This window comes from Mustela erminea, chromosome 13, assembly GCF_009829155.1.
Source record: "Mustela erminea isolate mMusErm1 chromosome 13, mMusErm1.Pri, whole genome shotgun sequence".
Classification (NCBI taxonomy): domain Eukaryota; kingdom Metazoa; phylum Chordata; class Mammalia; order Carnivora; family Mustelidae; genus Mustela; species Mustela erminea.
The window spans coordinates 64847974-64870538 of NC_045626.1; the positions used below are offsets into that span (position 1 = coordinate 64847974).

Genomic DNA, 22565 nt, shown 5'->3' on the forward strand with positions numbered 1-22565 from the left:
CCTTCCTCACCGTACAGCTCCAATTCACACATAGGATACTGAGGCCCAGTGATATGGGAGCTGGGCCAGCAAGGCCGCCCAGAGCCTCACGCTGCGACCCCCATTTATTGCACTGCTTTGTCACTCACAGGGGAAGCAAATCCCTCCAAGTTCCACTCTGGCCCCAGCGGGGAATCTCATCCCTAGGTTGCCAGGAAGCCTTGCCCACCCCAAGCACTCAGTAGCCAGCAGGCTCCCCGCCTTTCCTGGGGTCTGAGGCAGCTGCCCAGCCACTGGCCGTGTGGACAATGGCTTGCACCACACCGATGAAGCTGGAAGTGTCCTCAGTGTTGTGATGCCGAGTCTTCAGGGCTGTGGTCACCGCCTGGGTGGGGGGGAGGGGATAGAGGGTTCTCAGCAGGGCCTGCGAAGCCATCTGAACCACACAGACCCACATCGAACCACATAGACGGTGCCATTTCCACCCAGAGGCCAGGAAGAACAAGTTGGGGGCAGCTGGGCCTAGTGGGTCTCCTTGGAGCAGGTGGCCTGACCCAAGCTGCACAGGGGTTCAAGATGGCCCAGGCAGTGGAGGTAAAGTTCATCTGCCCCAGGCAGAGGCTGGTAGTCTACTTTTTGATGACTCAGGAGATCCGGGCCTCCTTCCTAGGATCCTCCCATGACCCCTCCCCCCGCTTATGACTCAGTTTCCTTGGCCCTATCCCACCTGGTCAATGCCTCTCTCCAGCGTTGTTGTGTTGGGCAGAAGCTGGTTGTGAAGTCGGGGCTCCTCTACTGCCCGTTTTACATCGTAGCCAAACCACAGGTTATGGATGATGGCCTGGAGGGCAAAGGGATGGGGTCAGCGTGGCCCAGGGGCAGGGGCTGGAGGGGACAGGTAGATGGCACGTACCAGTGCGGTGGCCGTAGTGATGTGCGTGCCCCCAGAGGCACCTACCACCATGCGGACCCGGCCATCCTGGCCCACGAGGATCGCCGGACACATGGACGAGAGGGGCTGCTTCCCTGTGGTCACCAGATGGGCAGGCAGGGACAGAGATGCTGGTCAGCTGCCTGCCCAGGGCACCAGCCCTCTCTTGGCCCAAGTCCCTCCCCGCCCCGTACCTGGTTTGATGAAGTTGGCTGGGGAAGGGGGCACCCCAAACTGGTTGGTGATGTTGGGGGAGCTGAAGTCATCCATCTCATCATTGAATATGATCCCGCTGACCTTTGAGCGTACCTTGGAACCGAAGCTGCAGACCAGCCAGATCAGACAACTGGGCCAGATCCAGCCCCTACCCCACCCAGCCCCCACCCACCCACCAAAGCTCTACCCAGCCCAGGGAGGCTGAGGGCAGGCGCTCTACCAAGGTGGGGCCTCAGTTTCCCCACCATGAAAGGGGTTGATGGATCTCCCTCCTGGGAGACACAAGCAGCCCCTGGCCCACCCAGGGCCACCAAGCAGCCCTACTAGAGGTTGATGGTGCTGGTGGCGGACACAGCGCTGCCATCCTCTGCAACCACGGACAGGTGGGCCGTGCCACCATCATCAGGCGTGTAGAACTCAGGCTCATAGTAGGAGGTCGGGTGAGTGGTGCTGTCAGAGATCCGGGCCCGGAGCTGAGCGGCAAAGAACTCGGAGCTCATGTTGCGGACCACCTGCCGAGACCCCAGAGCTGGCCTGAGGAGGTGGGGGGGGAGGATGGGGAGGGGGCACAGGCTTGTGCGAGCAGCTCTTGGGAAGCCCCCAACATGGCCCTGACCACAACCCTCCTGCACCCCCAACCTCACGTAGCCCGTCTGATCCCCTTTCCAGGCTCTGCCTCAGCTGCAGTCCAGCAACTCTAAGCATTGGTCTGTCTACCCCACAAGCCCCCACTCTGGCTGCATTCAACCTTTCATTCATTCATGGAGCTTGTACTACATGCTTGATCAACAGGGAAGACATATACGGGTCATATGATAAAGGGAGGCAGGGACATGCTGGAGAGAACAAGCCAGGTAAAGGGGATAGAGAAGGACCAGATGGGAGCGGAATTGTCAGGGAGGGCTTCTCAGAGGAGGTGATGTCTGAAAAGAGGCCAGAATGAGGCCTGGTGGTAAATGCAAAGGCCCTGAGGCAGGCCTGTGAGTGACAGGCAAAGGGTGAATAGGGTCAAAGAGAGAGGTGGTAGGAGACATTAGCAGGGGGTTATCCCAATAAGTCTTCAGAGGCCCTATAAGGAGTCTGGCTTTTGCTTTGAGCCACCCGGGCCTGGGACAGAGGAAGGAGCACACCAGCAGTTCACAGGATCACTCTGGCAGCTGTGTGGGGGTGAAGTGTAGAACCCAACTGGGAGGCTATGGCATCAACCAAGTGAGAGACGGGGGTGGTGCGGATGGGAGAGAACCAATGGTCCCAAAGCCTTCAGTGCAGAGAGGCCATTTAACTGTGGAGGCTGACACTGCGGAAGGGACAGTGAAGGTGGGAGGTAGACACTATGGAAGAGGCAGTGAAGGTGGACAGTCAGGAGCTTGATTTGGGAGACATGCCTTTTCCTGTTGCAGACGGGTATGGATCTGTGTGTGTGGAGTTCATGGGCAAGATCAGGCTGAGGATAAACAGGGAGCCCTCAGCCTCCAGTCGCTGCTTCAACCTGTGCGCATGAACAGGGTCATGGTGGTAAGGACAAAGAGGAGAGGAGAGGAGACAGGAGCCAGCAAGGAAAGCCCCTGGGGACTGAGCAAAGAAAATGCCTCCAGAATTTTCCAGCAACACCCCACAGGGAAAATTTTCAGCCTGAATCTACTCCCAAGAAAACAGAAAGTCAAATCCAGGATGTGGGATGGTTCTGCAAGACAGCCGCCCTGGGCTTTAAAAAGCAGCAAAACACCCCAGACATCTGTTGTAGGTTCGGAGACTAGAGGGACAGAACAGAAACTGCAAGGGATGAGTCTGATGGGCTCTGGACCTAAACAACCCTGGGACCCTCAGGAACACAGGGGTCTAATGGGCCAGGTCCTCTCGAAGGCAGTATGGAGATCTCTCAGTCTCGGGAGCTACAACCCAAAGTGTGATATCAGGGACTGACCATCTGATACCCAAAGAGCACACACATGTCAATAAAAACGGGTGGATGGAAGCATGGAGAGAGGAGGGGGATGGGGCAAAATGCCCACAACTCTGCAAAAGGAAAAGGTGAGAAAAGGAGGTGGTGAACTGAACTGTGTGAGATGCTGCTGAGGGGGGCCCAAAGGGGAAACTGAGGCTGGACTCCTGGGGGGGTGGGGTGAGGGGTCCTGGCAGGGGGGATGTGGAGCGAGGAGGGCAGAGCCTGATGGGAGAGGGCCTGAGAAAGGGATGCAGAGGCCCAGTGCGCCCTGAGTGGAAGCAGAGGAAGGGGAGGCAGCAGCGACAGGCAGATGCCTCTTTCCAGAATGACCTGTCAGAAGGGGCAGGATGGCAATGCTGGAGGGAGCGCAGGGCTGCAGGAAAGGCTGAGTTGGCAGGTGGAGGAGCAGAGGGGCCAGCCTCAGCCAGGACGGCAGGGGCGGGGGCTGCAGAGAGAGAGGGAGGCAATGCAGTGGCCTCGGGGGGATGAGTCGCCAGGTCCCTGAAGGCCACGGGGAGTAGCATGAAACGGTCCTCAGGAAAGAAGACAGATCCAGGAGAGCAGAGGGGCAGCTGAGAGACACAGGTGAGTGTGAGGGGGTCTGCAGGTCTACCCCAGAATGGGGGATCCAAGTAGGTAAAGGGGCACCATGATGGGAGGCTCAGTGAAGGCTCAGCCTGGAACTGGGGTATTTGGCTATGAGTGGGTTGGGCTGTGCAGGACCTGGGTGAGGATCAGGGAAGGGTTAGCTGCTGGGTGTGACCAATAAGCTGGTGGCTGAGGCCTCTGCCACCCAGACCCCCCCCCGCCCCTCCCCCATCCTCCTCATGACCCTCGAGGGTTACGATGCCCCTACGTACTCCTCAGCTCAGCAGTGAATACTCCAAAAGCTTCCAGACCAAGGGTACAGCCCCCAAGGTGCGAGCTTGGCCAGGGATAGGGGCCACTAATTACTCATTGCCGACTCGTCACACTGCAAGCTCCCTGTGGCAGAAGGCTGAACTCGGGGTCACCAGTCCATCCCAGCACACGGTAGGCCCACCACCAAAGTCGGTGGTAGAAATGGATTCATTCAGCATGTGTGAGGTTGGGGTGGCCCCAGGGAACCATCGTGGCACCTCCATGAGAGGCCCTCCCCACCCATCGTGGACCTCTTACCGCCCCTGCCTCTTACCGCCATCACATCGACAAACTCCGGGTCCCCAAGCAGGGTCCTCTTGGCATAGGCGAACCGGAAGGCCTCCACAATGCGGTGGTAAGTCAGACCCTTCTGCTCGGGTGTTTCCACACTTGCCCGGGAGAAGTTGTACCCTGATGGAGCAGAGATGGGACACACCGGCAGTCCCAGGGCCCTTGGGACACCCCAGCTCGGCCAAGACAGCTGAGTGTTCCAGGGTAGGCTCACACCTCCCTGAATCTCTTTGCTTGGCCCAGCTTGAGAAGGGGAACGTTGAATAACGACCAGTGGACACTTTGGAGGAATGGAAGGATGGAATGAGGCAAGGGACCTCTGGACCTGGGCCTCAAATGTCCAGCTAGAAGGGCGACCCAGTCTTACCCAGTCCCAGAAGACCACTTAGATTTGTCAGACAGGTCCTCTGGACCAGCCCCCCCGCACCCACTAGCTGTGAACTTCCAGCACTGGGTAACTTGGCAAGGCAGATAGACCCTGTCACCCCTAAGCCCTTGCAGGGGCTGGTCCCAGCCTGGGATGCTACTCCACACCGTTTTTACTTCCCAACCACTCCTCTTCCTCCCTTAGCCCCTGACCCCCCCCCCCCTCCGCAACACACACAGCCCTGTGCACCGCCTCCTACAGGGTCGTGGTGGGACAGCTCACCCTTAAGGATGTTGAGAATAAGAGCCAGCACCGGGCCACTGAGCGGGGCGCTGGGCACGTAGAGATGGGAGTCCCCAAGGCTGATGTTCAGGGGGTTCTCGATCAGCCTGGCATGGTAGTCGTTGAGGTCCTTGGCGGTCATGATGCCCCCTGATGCCAAGAGCAGCTCAGTGGGGGGACATGGGGACGGGGCCCCAAATCCGAGGGGAGGACAAGATCATCAAACTGAAAGCCCTCGCCCACCTGGAGGGTCCCTGCCCCTCCCCCTCCCTACAGCCCCACCCCCCCAGTCCCTCTGTGCTCCCCAAAGATGCCTCCTCCCCATCGCCAGGCTCAGGCCAGCTGCCCTCCACCTGTTTGCCCCACTGGCCTCCAGGTCTACCTCCTCTTCCCCTGGCACCAAGAGTCCTCTTCCCTAAGTGGAAAATATCGGCTCCTATCTCCCCCTTGCCCAGTCCTCTCTGCCAGAGACTAATGGGTGGGTGAAAGGAGACTCTTAATTCTACAGGAAATGGGCTCCAGACAGACCAGGTTATTTACAGGCTAACTTCCTGCCCCAGCGCTAAAGGTCAGCATGCTAATCACACTCTTCTGCGTCTCTGATAAAAAGAACATTATGAAGAAATCCACACTGGGGACGGAGAGGCAGCGCAGGCTGCCTGGCTGAAATTCATCAGAAGCTGTCCCTGCTTGCAGCTCCTCCAAGGCCTCTCTCGCCAAGCCCACCTGCATCTGCTGTGACCCTCAGGGATAGTTAAAGCTCACCCTCTCTGGGCCTTGGCCTGTTCCATCTGCCAGGAATGCTCTTCCTCTCTCCGACCTCATCTGGAGTTCATGTACTACCACCTCTAGGAAGTCCTCCCAGACCTGCATGTCAAGGCTCCCTCAGTCTGAGCTCCTACCTAGGCCTGCATTTATCCATTGAGAACTTTTTCTCCTGAACTGCACTGGTCTCTCAGTCATGACTTAACCAAGATCTGTAGATTCTTGTGACCTGTCACTGAGTGCCGACGTCTCCTTGACACCCACCCCTCCACCAGATGCTGCTGAGGGCCTAGAGTCTGGGCCACAGCAGGACCAGAGGACCTAAGACCTCTGAGCTCTGGCTCAGGGTTCCTTCCCCGGGGCCACTGAGGTTGCCCACTCACCAGCATCCTTAATGTCCTTGATAATCTGGGCTGTGAGGCTCCCGTTGTAGAAGGCTTGGGCTCCCTCCAAGGCCAGTGTCTCGTACGTGTCTGCCAACCGTGGCAAGGTCAATTTGTCCCCTTCCCGCAGCACTTTCCCATTGCGGCAGAACACCTCACTGGGGCAGAGAGGCTCCTGTGAGGCTGGCAGGCCGGCTGGATTAAGTCAGTCACTTCCCACCCAATCACACAGGAGATCAAAGGACAGTGAGCAGGGCACCTGGGTGGCTCAGTGGGATAAGCCTCTGCCTTCGTCTCAGGTCATGATCTCAGGGTCCTGGGATCAAGCCCCGCATCAGCTCTCTGCTCAGCAGGGAACCTACTTCCCCCTCTCTCTGCCTGCCTCTCTGTCTACCTGTGATCTCTCTCTCTGCCAAATAAATAAATAAAGTCTTTAAAAAAAAAAAAAAAAAGACAGCGAGCACCCTTCCACGGGTGTGTGACCCTCATCCTCTGGTGTCCAACCCATGCCTCCTAGAGCCCCTGTACTCAGGATACACAAGCCTGGGAAGGCACCAGGCTCAGAATGTGATCCCATGCACATTGGGAAAGGTTCCTGTATCCTAGACCTCAGCCCTCCATCAGCACAGGTTCCTGAAAGCACTCTGCCAGTCATTCACAGCTTGCAGGGAATCTTGGGCCATGTCTGCCCAGCCTGTGGCCCAGGGCAGGCCAACCCCCCCCCCCAGACATACCACAGGGCAGGCCGCTGCTCAATGACTGCCCGACTTTTCTCCAGTGCTGCTGCCAAGCCCTTCCCCACAGGGAAGCCCTCACGGGCCAGCTGGATGCTGGGCTGGAAGAGGCGAGCCCAGGGCAGCCGCCCGTGCCGCTGGTGGGCCAGTTCATAGCCTCGGATCTCACCGGGAACCGCCACCGACAGCCCCCCTGCATAGGGACAGGGACACACACACACAGTTAGTGGCTCTAGTCTGGGGACACCGGGAGGGATGCTCTCTCAGGCCACATCCTAGGCACAGTCCCCAAATGGGATCAGAGAGGTTTCGGAAAGAAATGGCATTGTCCTATCCGGGCTCAGCAGGCAAAAGTGTAGATAGTTAGGGACATGCGAAGGAGGCCACAGGTCAGGGAGAGGTGGTTCCCTCTGCTGAATTCTGCTGTCCAGGGATGAGATGACTGCCTCTGCGGGGGTGGCCACCGGGCTTGAAATCCTGTGCCAGGCCACAGCTGCACACAAGACTGTGGGGAAGCCAGACCCCTGCCATCTCTCAGTCTGAGCTTCCTCGCCCACAGGCTCAAGGGGTCCACCAGAACCCACAGAAGTTCCCAGAGCAAGCCTGGGGCCACCCTGACATTGAGCCAGTTCCAAGGCAAGACCTCTACCTTTCTCCCTTCTACTGTCTCAGAACCAGGACCTGAGCCCAAACCCCTGCCCTTTACAGTCTCTGGGCCTTAGTTTCCCCATCTGACCACTCCTCAGAGGAGCCCACAGTTCCACTGGAAACACCTGTAGACCCTGGTCCCCACCCACTCCCACGGCCCACCATGCCCTAAATTAGATACTGATGCCACGGCCCCCACTCCCAGACACCCTCTTGTTCCCACTCCTGAATGACAAGAGCCATCTCAGCTACCCCCAGACTAGGCAGTCTAGGTTCATAACAACCTGAAGCTGGGCACGAGAGCCAGGATATTAGGATCTGCATGTCTGCACATCTCAGAAGGTCTGACATCCAGCCCGTAATTCCTGCCACCTTAGATAAATGCCTTCCTGACCTTGGGCCAATCAGGCCTCACACCACCCTGCTCGCCAAAGCCACCACTGACCCCTATACTGGCAGACCCGGGTCTCCTCTCAAGTTCACCGTACCTGGTCCATCACTCCTGCTGGGTCACCTGTGCATCCCACCTGCCAGGCTCTCCTAGAGTCTCTGCTCTCTACTCCCCCAGATCAGAGCTTGAACTGGAACTTGAAGTTCCATTATGTGCTCACAACTCCACATTTACTTTCTGGCCTGGCCTGCTCCTCTGATGGCTAGACCTGAGGACGCGGCTGACCATGCCTAAAAGGCATCTCTAACTTAACACGCTCAAAACGCAATTCCTGACTATCTCCCAAACCCATTCCCCACAGCCTTGCTGTTCTCTGCTAGGGCTGCCCCCTCTTTCTGGATGCAGATCGAACACCAGTCATTCAGGACACTTGGCATATGTGTCACACCCAACCTATCAGCAGACGCATAGGCTCCCCACTCCAGGTATGTTGAGTACCAACCACCTCCCAACACCATCTTCTCTCCCTCAATATCGTGGTGACCTCCTGACAGGTCACCTCACGGGCAGCCCGCGTGCTCTCTGACCCTTCTGCAGCAACCCAAGGGGTTAAGTCCGACCTACCCCAGATCCACCCCCACAAACACCCCAAGAGACACTGCTCCCTCTCTCCGACAAGAAGCAGGGTCTTCGCAATGACCCACGAGGTCTGACGCCATCTGAGCCATTCTGACCCTGGGGTCAGCCAGTGCAGCCTCGCTGGTTCCCACATGGGCCACTTGCTTTGCCCCCAGACACCCCTACAGCTCCCCTCACTCCACTCCAGCCTCTGGGTCTTTGCTTAGTCAGCCCGTCCCCGAGCGTGCTGTACTTGGTGAATCGATGCCATCCGGCTCTTCCCTGCCTCTGCTATCCTGGCTCGACTGGGCCACAGATTCAGAATTCGCCTGTTGCCTTTGCTTTGTCCCCTGGCTTGGGGAACAGCCCCTGACATTTTAAGAGGTGCCCAACAAGTCCTGGTTTAAATAAATGTATTCCAAGTGCCCCTAAGGTGCTAAGCCTGTAAGATTCCAGTGAATTTCCTTTCTACCCATTCAGAGGTTCCCAAGGGATATAGGAATTCAAACAAAGACTCTGTAGGTTGGAGAGGACTCCAAGGGGGCGGGGCTACCCGCAGGGCCCCGCCCACCGCCCAGGGCTGAGGAGCAGAACCTGCAGTTGGAGATGGGACCAGTGAATGCCAACAGCCAGAACTTCCTGCTTCCAACCTCCTAGCCTGCAACCCGTTTGAGTCCTTGGGAGCAGCACCCCCTGGTGGCCACTGGCTTCCCCGCAGCTGCATGGGAAAATTGGGGGCCTCTTCTCCGCATAAGACTTTGTTAAAAAAGAGACTGTTGTCTCTTGAGAGCTAGCCCCACAAATGAACGAACAAATGAATGACTTGGATGCCTTTGAAAAACACAGGGTTTCAACAGCCCAGGTCCAATTTTGGCCTCAGCACCATCCAGCTGTGTGACCTCAGTTGGTTTGCACTACCTCTCTGGACCTGTAAAATGAGAATCAACACAGCACTTCCCTGGACTCCCAAGCATACAAGGGAGGATTCAAGAGGCTCACTGGCGAAAAGGGCTGAGCAAAGTGCTGGCCCCAGTGACCCACGGTATGTGCTAGCTGTTGAAATAATTATTCTCTCTGTTTACTAATACTGGGTGGCTCTGGAGGGACCTGACCCGAAAATAACTGAAGCTCCACCTCTTTTTCCCTCCATGATGATGGTCTGGACTGTTCATTACGGGAGGGTGTTGTGGGGCCAGGAAGGGATGGGTACAGTGGGCATCAGCCCATCCAGAGCTGTCCCCAGCCCCAGAGGCCCATGCTTTCCCCAGTAGCTCAGCCCAGCTCTGCACCCACACCCTGACTTTGCACCTCACCTTCCTGTGACTGCTCCGAGCTATTGAACATGCTGTCAAAGGCCAGCCCCGGGGCCACCTCGCGGGCATTGATGATCTCAACTTTTCCTGGAAGGAGAAGCAGGAGGGCAATCCAGACCCACACCAACCCTCCTCACCCAAGGGTGTGAGCCCAGGGGCCGCCCAGCCCTGCCTGCCCCCAGCCCAAGTCCAGCCTGAGCTAGACAGCCGCTGCCATTCACCCCCACCCCCTGTTCCTGGGGGCACTCACGTGTGGTGCTGTTGTAGATGGTGAGGAACAGGCCGCCCCCGATGCCCATGCTGTGGACATTCATGAGCCCCACGCACAGGAGGGCCGCGATGGCAGCGTCCACCGCCGAGCCGCCTTCCCTCAGCACATCCCTACCCAGGGCACACGGGGGCAGTGAGCATCTGCGGGCTCCCCGATGCGGGCACCTGCCACCCACCTCCATCCACCCTGTCAGGCCACCCTGCCCAAAGCAGGAGGGAAGAAGAGCCCCCAGTTCTGGGGCTTTGCATAGAACTCTCAAGCCAATGGGCTTGTATGGTCTTCCTTTTCAAGCAAACAGATGAACATGCATTTTATAATAGAAAGAAAATGGGAAAATTGTTACTTTTATCGACACTTTTTTTTCCTGTTTAAGTCTCTAAGTGGGAACTGATCTTTGTAAATAATGTGAGCAAGGGGTCGAAAATAGCATAAAACAACAGTTGATCCAATGAGATGGAGATTCTTAGGTCTGAGAGAAGGGGGCTCAGCTGGGCCCTGGGAAACCCACACCCTGCTCTTGGAGTCAGTATCCCCTTCTCCCCTTCTCCCCTTCAGAGGCTGCTGAGAAGTTCCAAGGACACGCAGCTCCATGTGAATCAGTCACCCCTTGTCCAGGTAGCTCAGGGACAGGTGGGGAAACTGCGTCTCAGGGGGATGAGGGTCTGGGCCAGATCCACTTGCAGTGGTCCTACTGGGTTCCCATGCCCTGCCTGCTCACCTCCCGATCTCCGAGCAATGCTTGGCATCTGCAGCCACGGCCGCCCTGGGGTAGACATGGTTGTGTGTCTTGGAGGCTGAGGGCAGCCAAATGCACAGGCCAATGATGAGGAAGAGCACGAGCACCACGGCCACCAGGACCAGATACACATACTTCCTCTTCATGGCTCTGCAGGCCCTGGTTGGGGGTGGGGGGTGGAGGGTAACAGAGTCAGGGGCCTACCACTGGCCTGCCTCTGGGCACATCCTGACCCTCACTTCACAGGGCACAGCCCAAGATCAAGTCTCAGAAACACATCCCTGTGTCTCCTTCCAGCCCCCAGACCTTTGCTCATGCCATTCCCTGCACCAGAAACTCCTGACCCCATCTGTGCCCTCCCAAACCTCCCTGCTTATCCTCAAGGCCGCATTCCAGTAAGGAGCCCATGTCCAACAGAACCCTCTTCTGGAAGCCCCCAGATTCCGTGGGCCCCTGCTTCTACACAGCCTCATCTATCCCCCAAACTGGGAGCCATGGCCAAGTGTAGAAGTCCATGAGGGGCAAGCCTGGTCTGATTCCTTCTGTGACCCCCACCTCAGCCCGGAGCCAGGCACCATCCATGGGCCCTCCCAGAGTGTCCTGCCACAGACTGTGGGGTTCAGAGAGAGGACCCCCCTGGTCTCCTCCTGCAATCGTTAGCTGAGGGCAACAGGGCAGGTGCCTACCTTTCTCAGGGGATGGGAGCCCCACGCCTTGCCTGCAGAGGTGGCTGCAAAAATGGGGCAGTGGGGACGGGGGTTGGCTGAAGCCGCTGATGAGATAACGGGGGTCTCCCTCACACACGGCAGGTGCCTGGGGCCGCAGGATCTGCTCCAGAGAGACACCACAACCACGTAGCCTCCTGGTTTTCCTGAAAACTGAGATAGCATACCTGAAACACCCCGAGTCTATTCCCCCACCCCGGGAGCTCCGTGAGGTTCCTCGACCTCCAGATGAACTCTAGGGTTGAAGAGGAGGCTGTCAACTGCTCTCACGTTTGTGGGAGATCTCCAGGCACAGCCGAGAGAGGGTTCGCCCAGAACGGGGCCCGGGTTCAGTGGTGTGAGTGTCATATGACAAAGTGGTGAAGCCCACGTGTCCCTGGCCAAGGGGACGGGGCGTGCAGGCTGGGGAGCAAGCTCAGCCCATCTGAGTCTTGCCCCCTCCTCTGATGTGGGGCCCTGGGCAGGTCACGGACCACCTGTCCAGTACGAATGACTGAGGCATCCTGCAGGGGGATGTTGTGGAGGTTAAGTGACTTGGAAAGGGTGGAAAGGGTGGGGTGCTGGGGGAGCATTGGCTGTAATTGTCACTGGCTACCAGAGTGATGCCCTGGAGGCCTGGACAGGGGGAGTCGGCGAGGGGGGTTTGTGGGCAGAAGGAAGCTGGTCTGCTTCCTGCTCACTGTTTCCCTGTTGGCTCCTTTCCCGGTTGTGCAGGGAGAGACAACAGTGAGCTTTTGGGTCCCTGGGGTGTTGGCAGCAGGCAAGGGGTATGATCCCCGCAAGGAGGGACAGTTTTGGTTACAGGCGCAATCTCGGTTACCTCCGGGGGTCAAGGGGTATCTCCCGACAAACCCCAGGCTGGGACTCCTCTGGTTCACTCTGCCTCTGTTTCGAGGGCCTAAGCTCCAGGGCCAGAAGTGGTGTCCCAGCAATGGTCTAGGAATGGAGTCTCACCCCACGTCAGGGACATCCAGAAGGGCTTTCCCCTCCCAGGCTCAGTGGGCAGCCACAAAGCAGACACTACCCTACAGCGCCAGGAGGATTCTAGCTGGCCTCTTCTCTTCACCTTGACTGAATCCTTTCTGGTGGGACTTCTGCAAAGCCTCCTCCCCACACTCCCTACTGTCAGTGTCACCTGCTCCCTAGTCCTCCAGAAAGCAGCAGAAGGCTCTCTCCAAAGTGCCAAACAGACCCTTCCCCTGCCACTGTCCCGGGGACAGTCTATGCCCTCTGCCCTTCAGCAGGCCTGATAGGCTTCAGAGCACACCCCAGGGGGGCTGGAGCAGGGTTAAGGGTTTCTGGTAGAGACAGCTGTGCTGGAGGTCCAAGGGGCCTTAGGAGCTGGGCCAGGAACACAGAACTTCGCCATCACATGTGGTGGGGGTGGGTGGGGTAGGGCAGAGGCCAGTGACCCCCTTCCCAGCATGGGCACAGCCACACCTGCCAAGGAGGCCCTCTAGTCCCATCCACTAGGCACCTTGAGGGCATTGCCTCATTTCTCCCAGCCATGGGGCTATTAGCCAAGACCCCCCTTCAGGGCTCTCTTTTCTCCCCTCCGGCCTCTGTAGTGTCCAGCCATGACTTCCTGTGGTCTATACTCCAGTCTGTTCTGTCTGTCCATCTCTGTCTATCCATCCATCCACTCAAGCGCTCAAGTGGGCTTCCGAAGGGATAGGAGGCACCCAGCAAGGCTCAAACTGCCAGGGAGTATGGTTAGGGGTGGACAGCACTGACCCCCAACCTCTGCTCCCTGGACAGGACAACAGGGAGGCCTAGCCAAGCCCTGCAGGCTGATATCTCCTGCCCTGCGGAAGACACCCTGCAGGGGACTGGGCTTCCGTTTCCCACCACCCTCCCACACCCCACATTTTTCTCAAAGACTTACTAAAATAACGTCCAAGCCCAGAGGCATGGCTCTCACCCAAGTTGGTTTCAGGAGGGGAAACTGAGGCCAGGCACAGCACTTGGCCTCACACCCCCACCCCACTCCTCATGACCCTAATGGGCTTACCTGAGGCCTGGGATTGGCAGGGGCCCAAAAAAAAACTCTCTGTTCCTCAGAAGAAGGTCTGGGCTGGGACACAGCCAGATTTGTCTGCCTGGGAAAGTCTGGGCCACAGCTCCGGCTGGGCCCCCCCACTGCCAGGAGTGGCCCAGAGCCACGCCTGCAGCCCCTGCAGAGCCCCTCAGGGGGCCTCTGGACTGGGACTGGGATCTGGGGGAGGGTACCTCCAAGGAGGAGCAGAGGCAGGAAAGGGGCAGGAGAGGGCCAAGGAACTCTCTTGCTCACCTAGTCCCCGAGGGGGCAAGCGGCTTGCCGGGGGACGCCCAGCAACCCCATGGGGCAGTTGAAGGTGTCTGAGTAGGGTGGAGAATAGGCTGTCCTCTAAAAGATCAAGCCTGTTAGGGAGGACAGCCCCAGAGTCTGACGTCATGGCAGCAGGGAGGCGCAGTGATTCAGCCTGTCCCTAAGTGACTAAAGTTCACACAGTCCTGGGAGGGCCCTGGGCGGGAGATAGGAGGTGCTGTGACAGCAGGGACTCTTGGGGTCCCCATGACAACGGCAGACAGTGAGGAGTGTGGCCCCAGCAGGGAAGGAGAGGTGCGGTGACAGAGGCAGAGGATCCCCCACTCTCTTGGATTTGGTACCCCTCAAAGGGCAAATCCACTGGCAAGTGCCCCGCCAGCAAGCCCTGGGCTGGGTATCCCCCTGGCTCATTCTGTCACTGTTCAGAGCATCTGAACTCCAAGGCCAAACACGATGGCCTTGAACCAGGACCTGAGAGCCCTTACCACACCGCTCAGGCAGATGCCAAGGGTGCCTTCCTGGAACACAGCCTGAGGCCTCGAGTCCAGACCAGTTGCACTGGCTACGCAGGAATGTTAGTGCCTCAGGCCCAAGAAACCACCTGAGCAGCCTGGAAAGGGGGAAAGGGCCCAGAGAGGGCCAGAGCTGCTGCAAATCACAGCCAGCAGTACACACCTGGTCAGCCCATACCTGCCCCCAAGGTACTCTGTGTCCCTGACCAGCCCAACAACAAGATCTTAAGCCAGGAACGGATCCGTCGTGCCCAGCCCAGGGGAACTTGGACTCTGCTTCCCATTTCCCTTTGGCTTCCACTTGCCAAGAATAAGGATGAGCCACTCCTCGAGTCAGGACTCCTTCCCTGGCCCCCCACCTGGTGCATCTAGGCTGCCTGGGAGCCCCCCAGCCTCCATCTGGAATGCCTAATCCATGACCATCGTACAAGGCTGTGCCAGCTGCTAAGCAGGAAGAGAGACAGAGGCTGACCGGGTATGGCTGCCCACACTGGGTCACACAATCAAAACAAGTCTTGTCCTCTTACCCCCTGCCCTTGAGCAGGCCTGGGATGAAATCCACAGAAAAATGCATTCCTATGCAAATGCAATCCTCCATGGCCCCAGGATGGGGGCGCCATGACTAAGCTTTTCCCCTGGACATTACCTGCAGACCAGGATGACTGAGAAGATGGACAGGGCAGGAGCCAGGGACCAAGGCCCATGACCCCGTCCCTGAGGGCTAAATGCCAGCAAGGATGTCAGGGGATTTGCATAGCAGGACAGTCAGCTAGGAGGGGTCTATAGTGGAGAGACATGGGGCTCTGTCCCTTGTCTGAGCCTGCTCAGCAATTTCTGCCCCCCTGGGAAGGCATAAGACATGGCAGTATCTGCTGCAGCAGGAGGGTAGGAAGAATGTGTGTGTGTGGAGGGGGGGGTGCACGCCTGGGTGGCTCAGCCGGTTAAGTGTCTGCCTTCAGCTCAGGTCATGATCCCAGGGTCCTGGGATGGAGCCCCACATCCAGCTCCCTGCTCGGCAGGAAGCCTGCTTCTCCCTCTCCCAGTCCCCCTGCTTCTGTTCCCTCTCTCGCTGTGTCTCTCTCTGTCAAATAATAAATAAAATCTTTAAAAAAAAAAAATGTGTTAGTGGGCAAAGGGTGGCCTAAACCCCACAGGTGATCCCAAAAGGAAACTCCTGACCTGGGGCAAGATGGGGGAGAGATGGGGGGTGGAGAGCTGCCTGGGGGCACAGACAGAAGCCTAGCAGCAGCTGTAGGTTCCAGGAAGGGGAGTCAGGAGGAAAGGAGTCTCATTAAAGGCTGTGCCAAGGAGGGCGTGATGGGGGCGTCCAGGTGGCTCACTCGGTTTAAGCATCGGACTGACCAGCTCGGATCATGATTTTCAGGTCCTGGGATACAGAGCCTGAGTTGGGCTCCCGTGCTCAGCAGGGAGTCTGCTTGTCCCTCTGCCCCTCCCCCCGCCGCCCTGTTTTCTCGAGCTCTCTCAAATGAATAAATAAAATCCTAAAAAAAAAAAAAAAAACCCAAGGGGCGCCTGGGTGGCTCAGTGGATTAAAGCCTCTGCCTTCAGCTCAGGTCATGATCCCAGGGTTCTGGGATCGAGCCCCACATCGAGCTCTCTGCTCCACGGGGAGCCTGCTTCCTCCTCTCTCTCTGCCTGCCTCTCTGCCTACTTGTGAACTCTGTCTTCCAAATAAATAAATAAAATCTTAAAAAGAAAAATAAAAAGGGGCACCTGGGTGGCTCAGTGGGTTAAACCTCTGCCTTTGGCTCGGGTCATGGTCTCAGGGTCCTGGGATCAAGCCCCACATCGGGCTCTTTGCTCAGCAGGGAGCCTGCTTCCCCCTCTCTCTGCCTGCCTCTCTGCCTACTTGTGATATCTCTCTCTCTCTCTCTGTCAAATAAATAAATAAAATCTTCAAAAGAAATTTAAAAAAAAAAAAAAGAAAAAGAAAAAAACCCCAAAAACCCAAAGGCATGATTTACAGAACAAAGAACCTTCCTCACGTGTTGAGTGTGTCCCATTCTCTTCTTGTCAGCACCCCCCCAAGCCCTATACACTGACAGAGAGACCTGAGGGGTGTTGTCTGGGGAAACCATGTCACCCTGGAAAAGGCTGCAGGCGCTGGCCCGAAAAGCCTCCTCCAGACCCCACAGTTCCTGTCCGAGGCACATAAGATAGTAAGCTCCCTGTCCCCAGGAAGGTACAAGCCTCGCCCACCAGAGATACTGACTTTATCACACACACACACACACACACACACACACACACACACACACACGCACTGAATCTAGGCTGAGTGGAATAGCTTTCTGGTGGAAATCTCAGAGGAAGCCTGAAGTTTCTCTATTAATCCTCCAACCTAGCTTGACGACTGTGTCCCCACAACCTCCGAGCTCCAGGGGTGAAACTGGGGCACAACCCCAGACCCATTCACAAACAGTTCATGCAAAATCAGCTGACCCCAGGTGGTGGGGGGGGAGGCGCCTGAACCAGCATGTGGGCCCAGAACCCACACTGGAGTCACCCCCACCCCCGACCCCAGACCTGAGAACATATAGCTTTCCCTGGCTTCCTGAGCCCGGCCCACATCCCTCGAGGGGAAGCTTACCACACTGCCCAAGGCCGAGGTGGAGATCTGTCTCCCTCACAACCCACCCCAGTGGCATAAGGTTGAGAATTAGAAAAAGCTCCTTCCCCAGTGCATGATAGCCATCAAAACGGATACCTGTCAAGACAGCTATACACATCCGCAATGACCAGGTGGTGGGCGCCCCCTAGAGTTGTGCAATGACCCCTTGCACAACTGAACCTGCCCCACAACCCCTCACAGTCACAAACCAGAGCCCGGGGGAGGGCCCAGCGTGGCCGGAGGACCCAGCTCCCATCACAGCTCCCTCTCTCCAGATCTTCCTGGGCCTCAGTTTCTCGGTGCTGCATTCCTCCCTCTTAATTCCAAAAGTCCACTTCCGGGGTGTGGTGCCTTCTTCAAAGGCTTCCTGAGAGAAGTCCAGCAGCTCCACACAGCCCTCCTCCACCCACCCCACACCTGTGGCACAGTGAGCCACAAAGCCTGGACAGGCAGCCTCAATCCCTCTTACCAGACAAAAAAGAAGAGGCCCTCTAGCCTAGAGCCAGTCAGACAAAGACTTGTGCAACCTCTTTGTAGGATCCACTCACACCAGCCTCAACCCCCTCACCCTGAAGTTCAGCTCACCCCCATGACTCAGGTGCATAAGCTGAGGCTAGAGAGGTAGAGGCCAGCACATGGCAGAGCTGGAAATGGAACCCACGCTTCCAGATGCTTCCAGGAGGCCCTAAGCCTGAGCTACCCCAACCTACAATGTCCAGTAGCTCAGAAAGGACGAGCTGTCCTTTGGGTCCCAGAGCCCTGAGACACCCTCAGAAGCCCCTAGCTCCAGGCTCACCTGGCTCCAGGGCTGGTCCTCCTGCTGCTCTCCAGCATGGAAAGGAGAGGGAGTCCCTGGTGCCCAGCTGTTACCCAGCTCCTCCCCTCCCTCTCCCTGCTGGCTTGGGTGGAGGGAGGCTTTAAAGGCACAGGAACCTTTCCAGGTGGGAACTGGGCTGGCTCCCAGTCCTGTCCCTGGGGCTGTGTGACCTGGGTCCGCTGCTGGCTTCTTTGAGTCCAGTAAGGTCCCTAACACTGAATGAGAGACCTGAGCTTGGGAGGCAGTGGGGCTGAATGAGAACAGGTTTCAGGCAGAGGCAGGTCAGGCCAAAGGTCCCCTGGAAGGAGGTGGGCTCCGCACAACTTACGCCGTCTGGACAGGGGTCACACATTGTTGGGGTGCGAACAGATACCTGCACCACTGGGGCTGGGAGTGCAAGCATCTAAGGCTCCAGCAAGTTGAGGAGCCTAAGATTCTCCCCCTGACTCTGTAGTAGGAAATGCTCCTCCAGACATGCTCTCCCCTGATCTTCGGGGCTGCAGGTGGAGTGTCTAGGGGCTGTCACTCCAAACACCCTGGTCACTTGGACTGAAGGGAGTCACACGACCCAGGGGAGCCTTTCCTCATCCCCTAAATTTGTGGGGTGGTGAGCAGGAAGGCTGATGGAAGACTCAGGATAAGGGTGGGAGAATGGGGTTGTCTGCTTAGGCCCCTACCAGCTCGGGCCCATCAAATAAAATAGGGTGGGTGCCCCCACAGGACTGGCAGGCCCAAGACTATCTGTGTCTCTGAGACCCACTTATGGCTTGCTGCCCGCCAGACTGGCCACCGCTAGCACCACCCGGGCTTAAATTCCTCCTTTCATTCATTCCCTCATCTAAGCCTTGTCTGTCCAGCTGCTTTTCTCAAGGAGCCCCCAGCAGGATTGGAGATAGGCTTAGCATGGTCAGCTAGAGAGGAGGAGGCCCCCGGGGCCCTGGAGGAGAGGCAGACACCATGACGGGGGCCTTAGGAATCCGGCAGAGCTGGGATCGTGTTGGGTAGGACATGCCCGATGGAGGAAACCTGAAGCCTGGCACTGGAGGCAAGTCTGGGAGTACCAAGGGCACAAAGGAAACTCTTGACCTCCCTGGGCCCTTCCTGAGCCCCGAGGTGTCAATGCTAATAAGGGAAGTGGCTGAGCTCAGACCCTGAAGGCCAGGCCAATGGGTCTGGACTTTGAGAGGCCCAGAAGGCTGGTGAATGTATCACCTGGGCTGGGTAACCCATTAACCCCAGCTCACTCATTAAGACCCTGGTGGATGACCAGAGGATAACGGCTGTGGGAAGAAGGGAGTGTGGAAGGCTGTGGACTGCTGAGATGGGCTCTCCGTGTCCTTGTTCCTTGAAGAGTTTCTTAGGCGAGACTGGCCTCCAGCCAGGGATAACTGCCAAGGCAGCATGAGGGGTGCCACCCCACCATCCTGACGCCTTTTATCTCCTAATCACCCCTACTTGTGCAAGCATCAGCAGCCTAGCATGCCCTATGGCCCTTGGTCAGACAGAAGGGCCCCGGGGCCGGGACACCTGGTCCATCTCCTCTGAGAAATGAGGAACGAAGGTGGCCTCCAAGGGCCCTTTCTGTTCTGACGGTCTTGGGTTTGCCCCAGCTCTGTGTCTACGAAAACAAGGCATTGGTGGGGCAAGAAGGGTGCTCAAGGGAAACCACAACCTGGGAGGTAAAGAAACTTACTCAAGGCTGCAAGGTAGGACAATAAGTGACCCATAGAAAGGGGAACGCCCTGTAAACCACTTCCCGAAAGTAGAACCTCACTGCAGCTTCCGCCGCGCCCCACCCTGCTGTCAGGTCCTGGGAGGGGCTGGGCCTGAGCCTCAGGAAGTGCCAGGTGGGCCTCAGGCCCTGGTTGGGCCACCCCTGGTAGGTAGAGACACCACCTCCCAAAATGCAGTCAGGAGCCTCACCGTGCGTGAGCCTGAGCCAGGAGGGAGGTCTAGTCTCTCCAGAACTGCTGGGACAGGATCTCAGGGCCCACTGGGAGCCAGGAAACCTGATGTCACCCCAGACCTTTAGTGTCCCCTGGTATCCACACCAAGGAGACATTTGGTAAACTGGCCGAACAGGAGTGACTTTGATGCCCAAAATCACAGCATCTTAGTCAACTTTAAAATCACAGAGTCTTGGGTGCCTGGGTGGCTCAGTGGGTTGGGCCGCTGCCTTCGGCTCGGGATATGATCTCAGGGTCCTGGGATCGAGTCCCGCATCGGGTTCTCTGCTCCGCGGGGAGCCTGCTTCCTCCTCTCTCTCACTCTGCCTGCCTCTCTGCCTACTTGTGATCTCTCTGTGTCAAATAAATAAATAAAATCTTTTAAAAAATAATAAAATAAAATAAAATCACAGAGTCTTAAATGTTTGGTCCATGGTATCCTATCTCCAACACCCAGAAAGGTTAGCTTGCATACCTTCCCTGACGGGGATCTCAGTATCTTCAAAGATGGCAAGACTGTGATTGGTCGGCAAGCTCTTCCCAAGGTCAAGCCCCAGTTTGCCTTCTTGGAAGGCTTCTGCGGTTGTGAGAGTCAGCATGCTGTAGGTGGGCCTGACCTCACTTCCTGCCCACTGAAGCCACAAGCAGAAGACCAGGGGCCAGCCCGGACCCTGTTGCCACCCGGCCACAGCCTCTCACAGCCACGCAGACCACACGGACGGGATGGAAGGAAGACAGCTCAGTAAAGAGCTTGGTGTTGCCCAGTGGTAGCCAAGAGGCAGAGCCCCCAGCCTGGCTGACACCCCCTGCTCCCATCGGCATATTCACCATTTCAACACCTACCTTTGATGTAGGGATGTAGGCTGGAGCCCTGCCAATGTGTGGGCCTCCGCAGATGTCAGCACGTTAATACGTGGGAATGTCTGGCGGCTAGGCCAGTCTGGCACCTGGTAGGCCAAGCCCAGGGGCAGGAGAGCAGCACAGCCAAGGGCATGCGCTCTCGGGTCCCTAGGTTCAAAGGCAACCCTGCCACCTAAGGCCCAGGGTCTCTTCTTGCCCTCGGTTTTCTGTCTGGGGAGCAGAAATCATTAAAATAATTGGGGGCGCCTAGGTGGTTCAGTCAGTTAAGTGTCTGCCTTTGGTTTAGGTTGTGATCCTGGAATCCCGGGATCGAGCCCCACCATAGCCCAACTCCCTGCTCAGAGGGGTGTCTGCTTCTCCCTCTCCTCTGCTCCTCCCTGCTCATACCCCCACTGTTCATGCTCGCTCTCTCTTTCGCTCTCTCTCTCTCCAATAAATAAATAAAATCTTTGAAAAAATAAAGTAAAATAATTGTTGGGTGGCTTAGCGCCCCTACCTGCATGGTTCCCACGCCCAGGCCTGCAGTCCCCTCGGTCCTTGCCTCATGAACGAACGGCTCAGGCTCAGAGTCAAAAAGGGCCCCCTCCTCCCGGCTGCCCTGCCCTCTCCGCCCACGGCACCCCGTGCAGGTAGCATTTATCGTATCACCTCGTAATTATCTGTGGGTCTGGGAGCTCCAATGGGTGGAGGAGCAAGGCTCAATCTCTCCCACCCCAGCCCCCATCCCAGGGCCGGGCTTGATCTGGTCCTGGAGAGGCGTCATGGGGAGTCACTGACTGGAGCCTCTCCAGCCCCCACCCCAGACCCTCCACCAGGGGTAGGTGGACCCGTGTTACTCCTAATGCCAAAACCACCCAACACTTTCCTCGCACGCCTTGTTGGCCCTCTGCTTCCCTTGCCCCCACCCCCGCCACCTCACTCCTCCGCCTCCTGCATCACTTCAAGCTGAACTCAGTTACTCTGAGTCTTGCTTGCAACATTTTGCGGGCTGCTGTTTCAGATGCCTCAGGTCAGCATGCTTGCCTAAACCTGAGCTAAGGAACAACACTCCCCATACCTCCCCCCAGCCAGCCTAGCCTCAGGACCCATCCCCAACCTCACTGGAGTGGTCCAGCAGCCTTCCATCTACCCTCCGGGCCCCTCCCGACCCCAGGCCCTCTCCCCTGGTAACTCCTCCTCCGGGTCCACAGCCACAGTTTCCCTGCCATAGCCCCTGCTGAGCCTGCATATCTGAGCACTTCCTCTCTCCCTAAAAACCCTTCAAAGCCTCCTTTGCCCTCTAGATAGATTCCTGCTTTGCTAGGGCCCTACCCCTTCCTCTGGGAGGTTCATCCCAGGCTCTCCGTTGGGACTTCTAGCTGGCGCTCTTCCTTCAGACCCCAGCCTCAATGCAACTCTAAGGACATATTTAGCCAGAGCAGCTCCATCCTGACCCTGCCCACCCCACCCTCCTCAGGGAACTTACTTAAAAACAAGTCCCAGCAACCAGTCCCAGGTAACAAAGTCCAAATACAAGGGTGGGTCAGGCCAGGTGGAGGTATCCAATCGGTGGGGGGCGCATACTGTCTCTAGCTACTAAGGAGTATGGGCCCCACCCTTTGGGTGCCCTTTGGGCGCCAATTCTGACCAAGGTGATAGGCTAGTTCAAATATCTACTACAGGGTAAATTCTAGTTCAATTGGTCACTTCTGTGTGACCTAGCAGGACTGTGCAGCTTTCTCTGTGTTACAATCTCATTGGTCACCTGTGCGTGGCCAGGCCCAACCACATGGCCTTTGCCCTTAAAAGCTAATCTGTAAAGACCAGAGGGGTCGCCTCTTTGCAAGAGACGGCCCTGGCCGGTCAGTTTGATTCTCAATCCTTGGTGCGAAATAAAGCTTTGCTTGATCTTCGCTTTGTATCAGTTTCGCTTCTTTGACCATGGACCCAATACAACCTCCTGCGGAAGTCCTCCGTGTCTTCCTCAATTCCTGTAAGGGCCTCCAACACAGCTC

General features: G+C 57.3%; 2 protein-coding genes across 2 annotated transcripts; both read right to left on the reverse strand.

Moving 5' to 3' along the window:
* Nucleotides 1-31: 31 nt before the first annotated feature.
* LOC116571758 (glutathione hydrolase 1 proenzyme) lies at nucleotides 32-11545 on the reverse strand. The gene is made up of 13 exons (XM_032310072.1): nucleotides 11457-11545; nucleotides 10753-10929; nucleotides 10014-10144; nucleotides 9764-9850; nucleotides 6794-6986; nucleotides 6060-6217; nucleotides 4912-5061; nucleotides 4246-4382; nucleotides 1451-1638; nucleotides 1105-1232; nucleotides 893-1005; nucleotides 707-820; nucleotides 32-364 (listed from the first exon to the last, which is right to left on the reverse strand). The coding sequence occupies exons 2-13, from the start codon at nucleotides 10914-10916 to the stop codon at nucleotides 218-220; spliced, it is 1710 nt and encodes a 569-aa protein (XP_032165963.1). The 5' UTR covers nucleotides 10917-10929; nucleotides 11457-11545; the 3' UTR covers nucleotides 32-217.
* On the reverse strand, nucleotides 11427-22025 carry LOC116571507. The gene is made up of 4 exons (XM_032309466.1): nucleotides 21068-22025; nucleotides 20554-20781; nucleotides 14289-14413; nucleotides 11427-11641 (listed from the first exon to the last, which is right to left on the reverse strand). The coding sequence occupies exons 1-4, from the start codon at nucleotides 21205-21207 to the stop codon at nucleotides 11427-11429; spliced, it is 708 nt and encodes a 235-aa protein (XP_032165357.1). The 5' UTR covers nucleotides 21208-22025.
* Nucleotides 22026-22565: the final 540 nt, after the last annotated feature.

Excerpts from the sequence above, each read along its gene's own strand:
- LOC116571758 (XM_032310072.1), bottom strand. The coding sequence starts at position 10,916 with ATGAAGAGGAAGTATGTGTATCTGGTCCTGGTGGCCGTGGTGCTCGTG. Across the intron at positions 4,383-4,911 it reads TATTCTCAACATCCTTAAGG|GGTACAACTTCTCCCGGGCA; the intron begins GTGAGCTGTCCC and ends CTGCTCCATCAG. Across the intron at positions 1,639-4,245 it reads AGTTTGTCGATGTGATGGCG|GTGGTCCGCAACATGAGCTC; the intron begins GTAAGAGGCAGG and ends GGGTCTCGGCAG.
- LOC116571507 (XM_032309466.1), bottom strand. The coding sequence starts at position 21,207 with ATGCTACCTGCACGGGGTGCCGTGGGCGGAGAGGGCAGGGCAGCCGGG. Across the intron at positions 20,782-21,067 it reads TGGGCGTGGGAACCATGCAG|ACAGAAAACCGAGGGCAAGA; the intron begins GTAGGGGCGCTA and ends TCTGCTCCCCAG. Across the intron at positions 11,642-14,288 it reads GCATCTGCCTGAGCGGTGTG|GAAAACCAGGAGGCTACGTG; the intron begins GTAAGGGCTCTC and ends CTCAGTTTTCAG.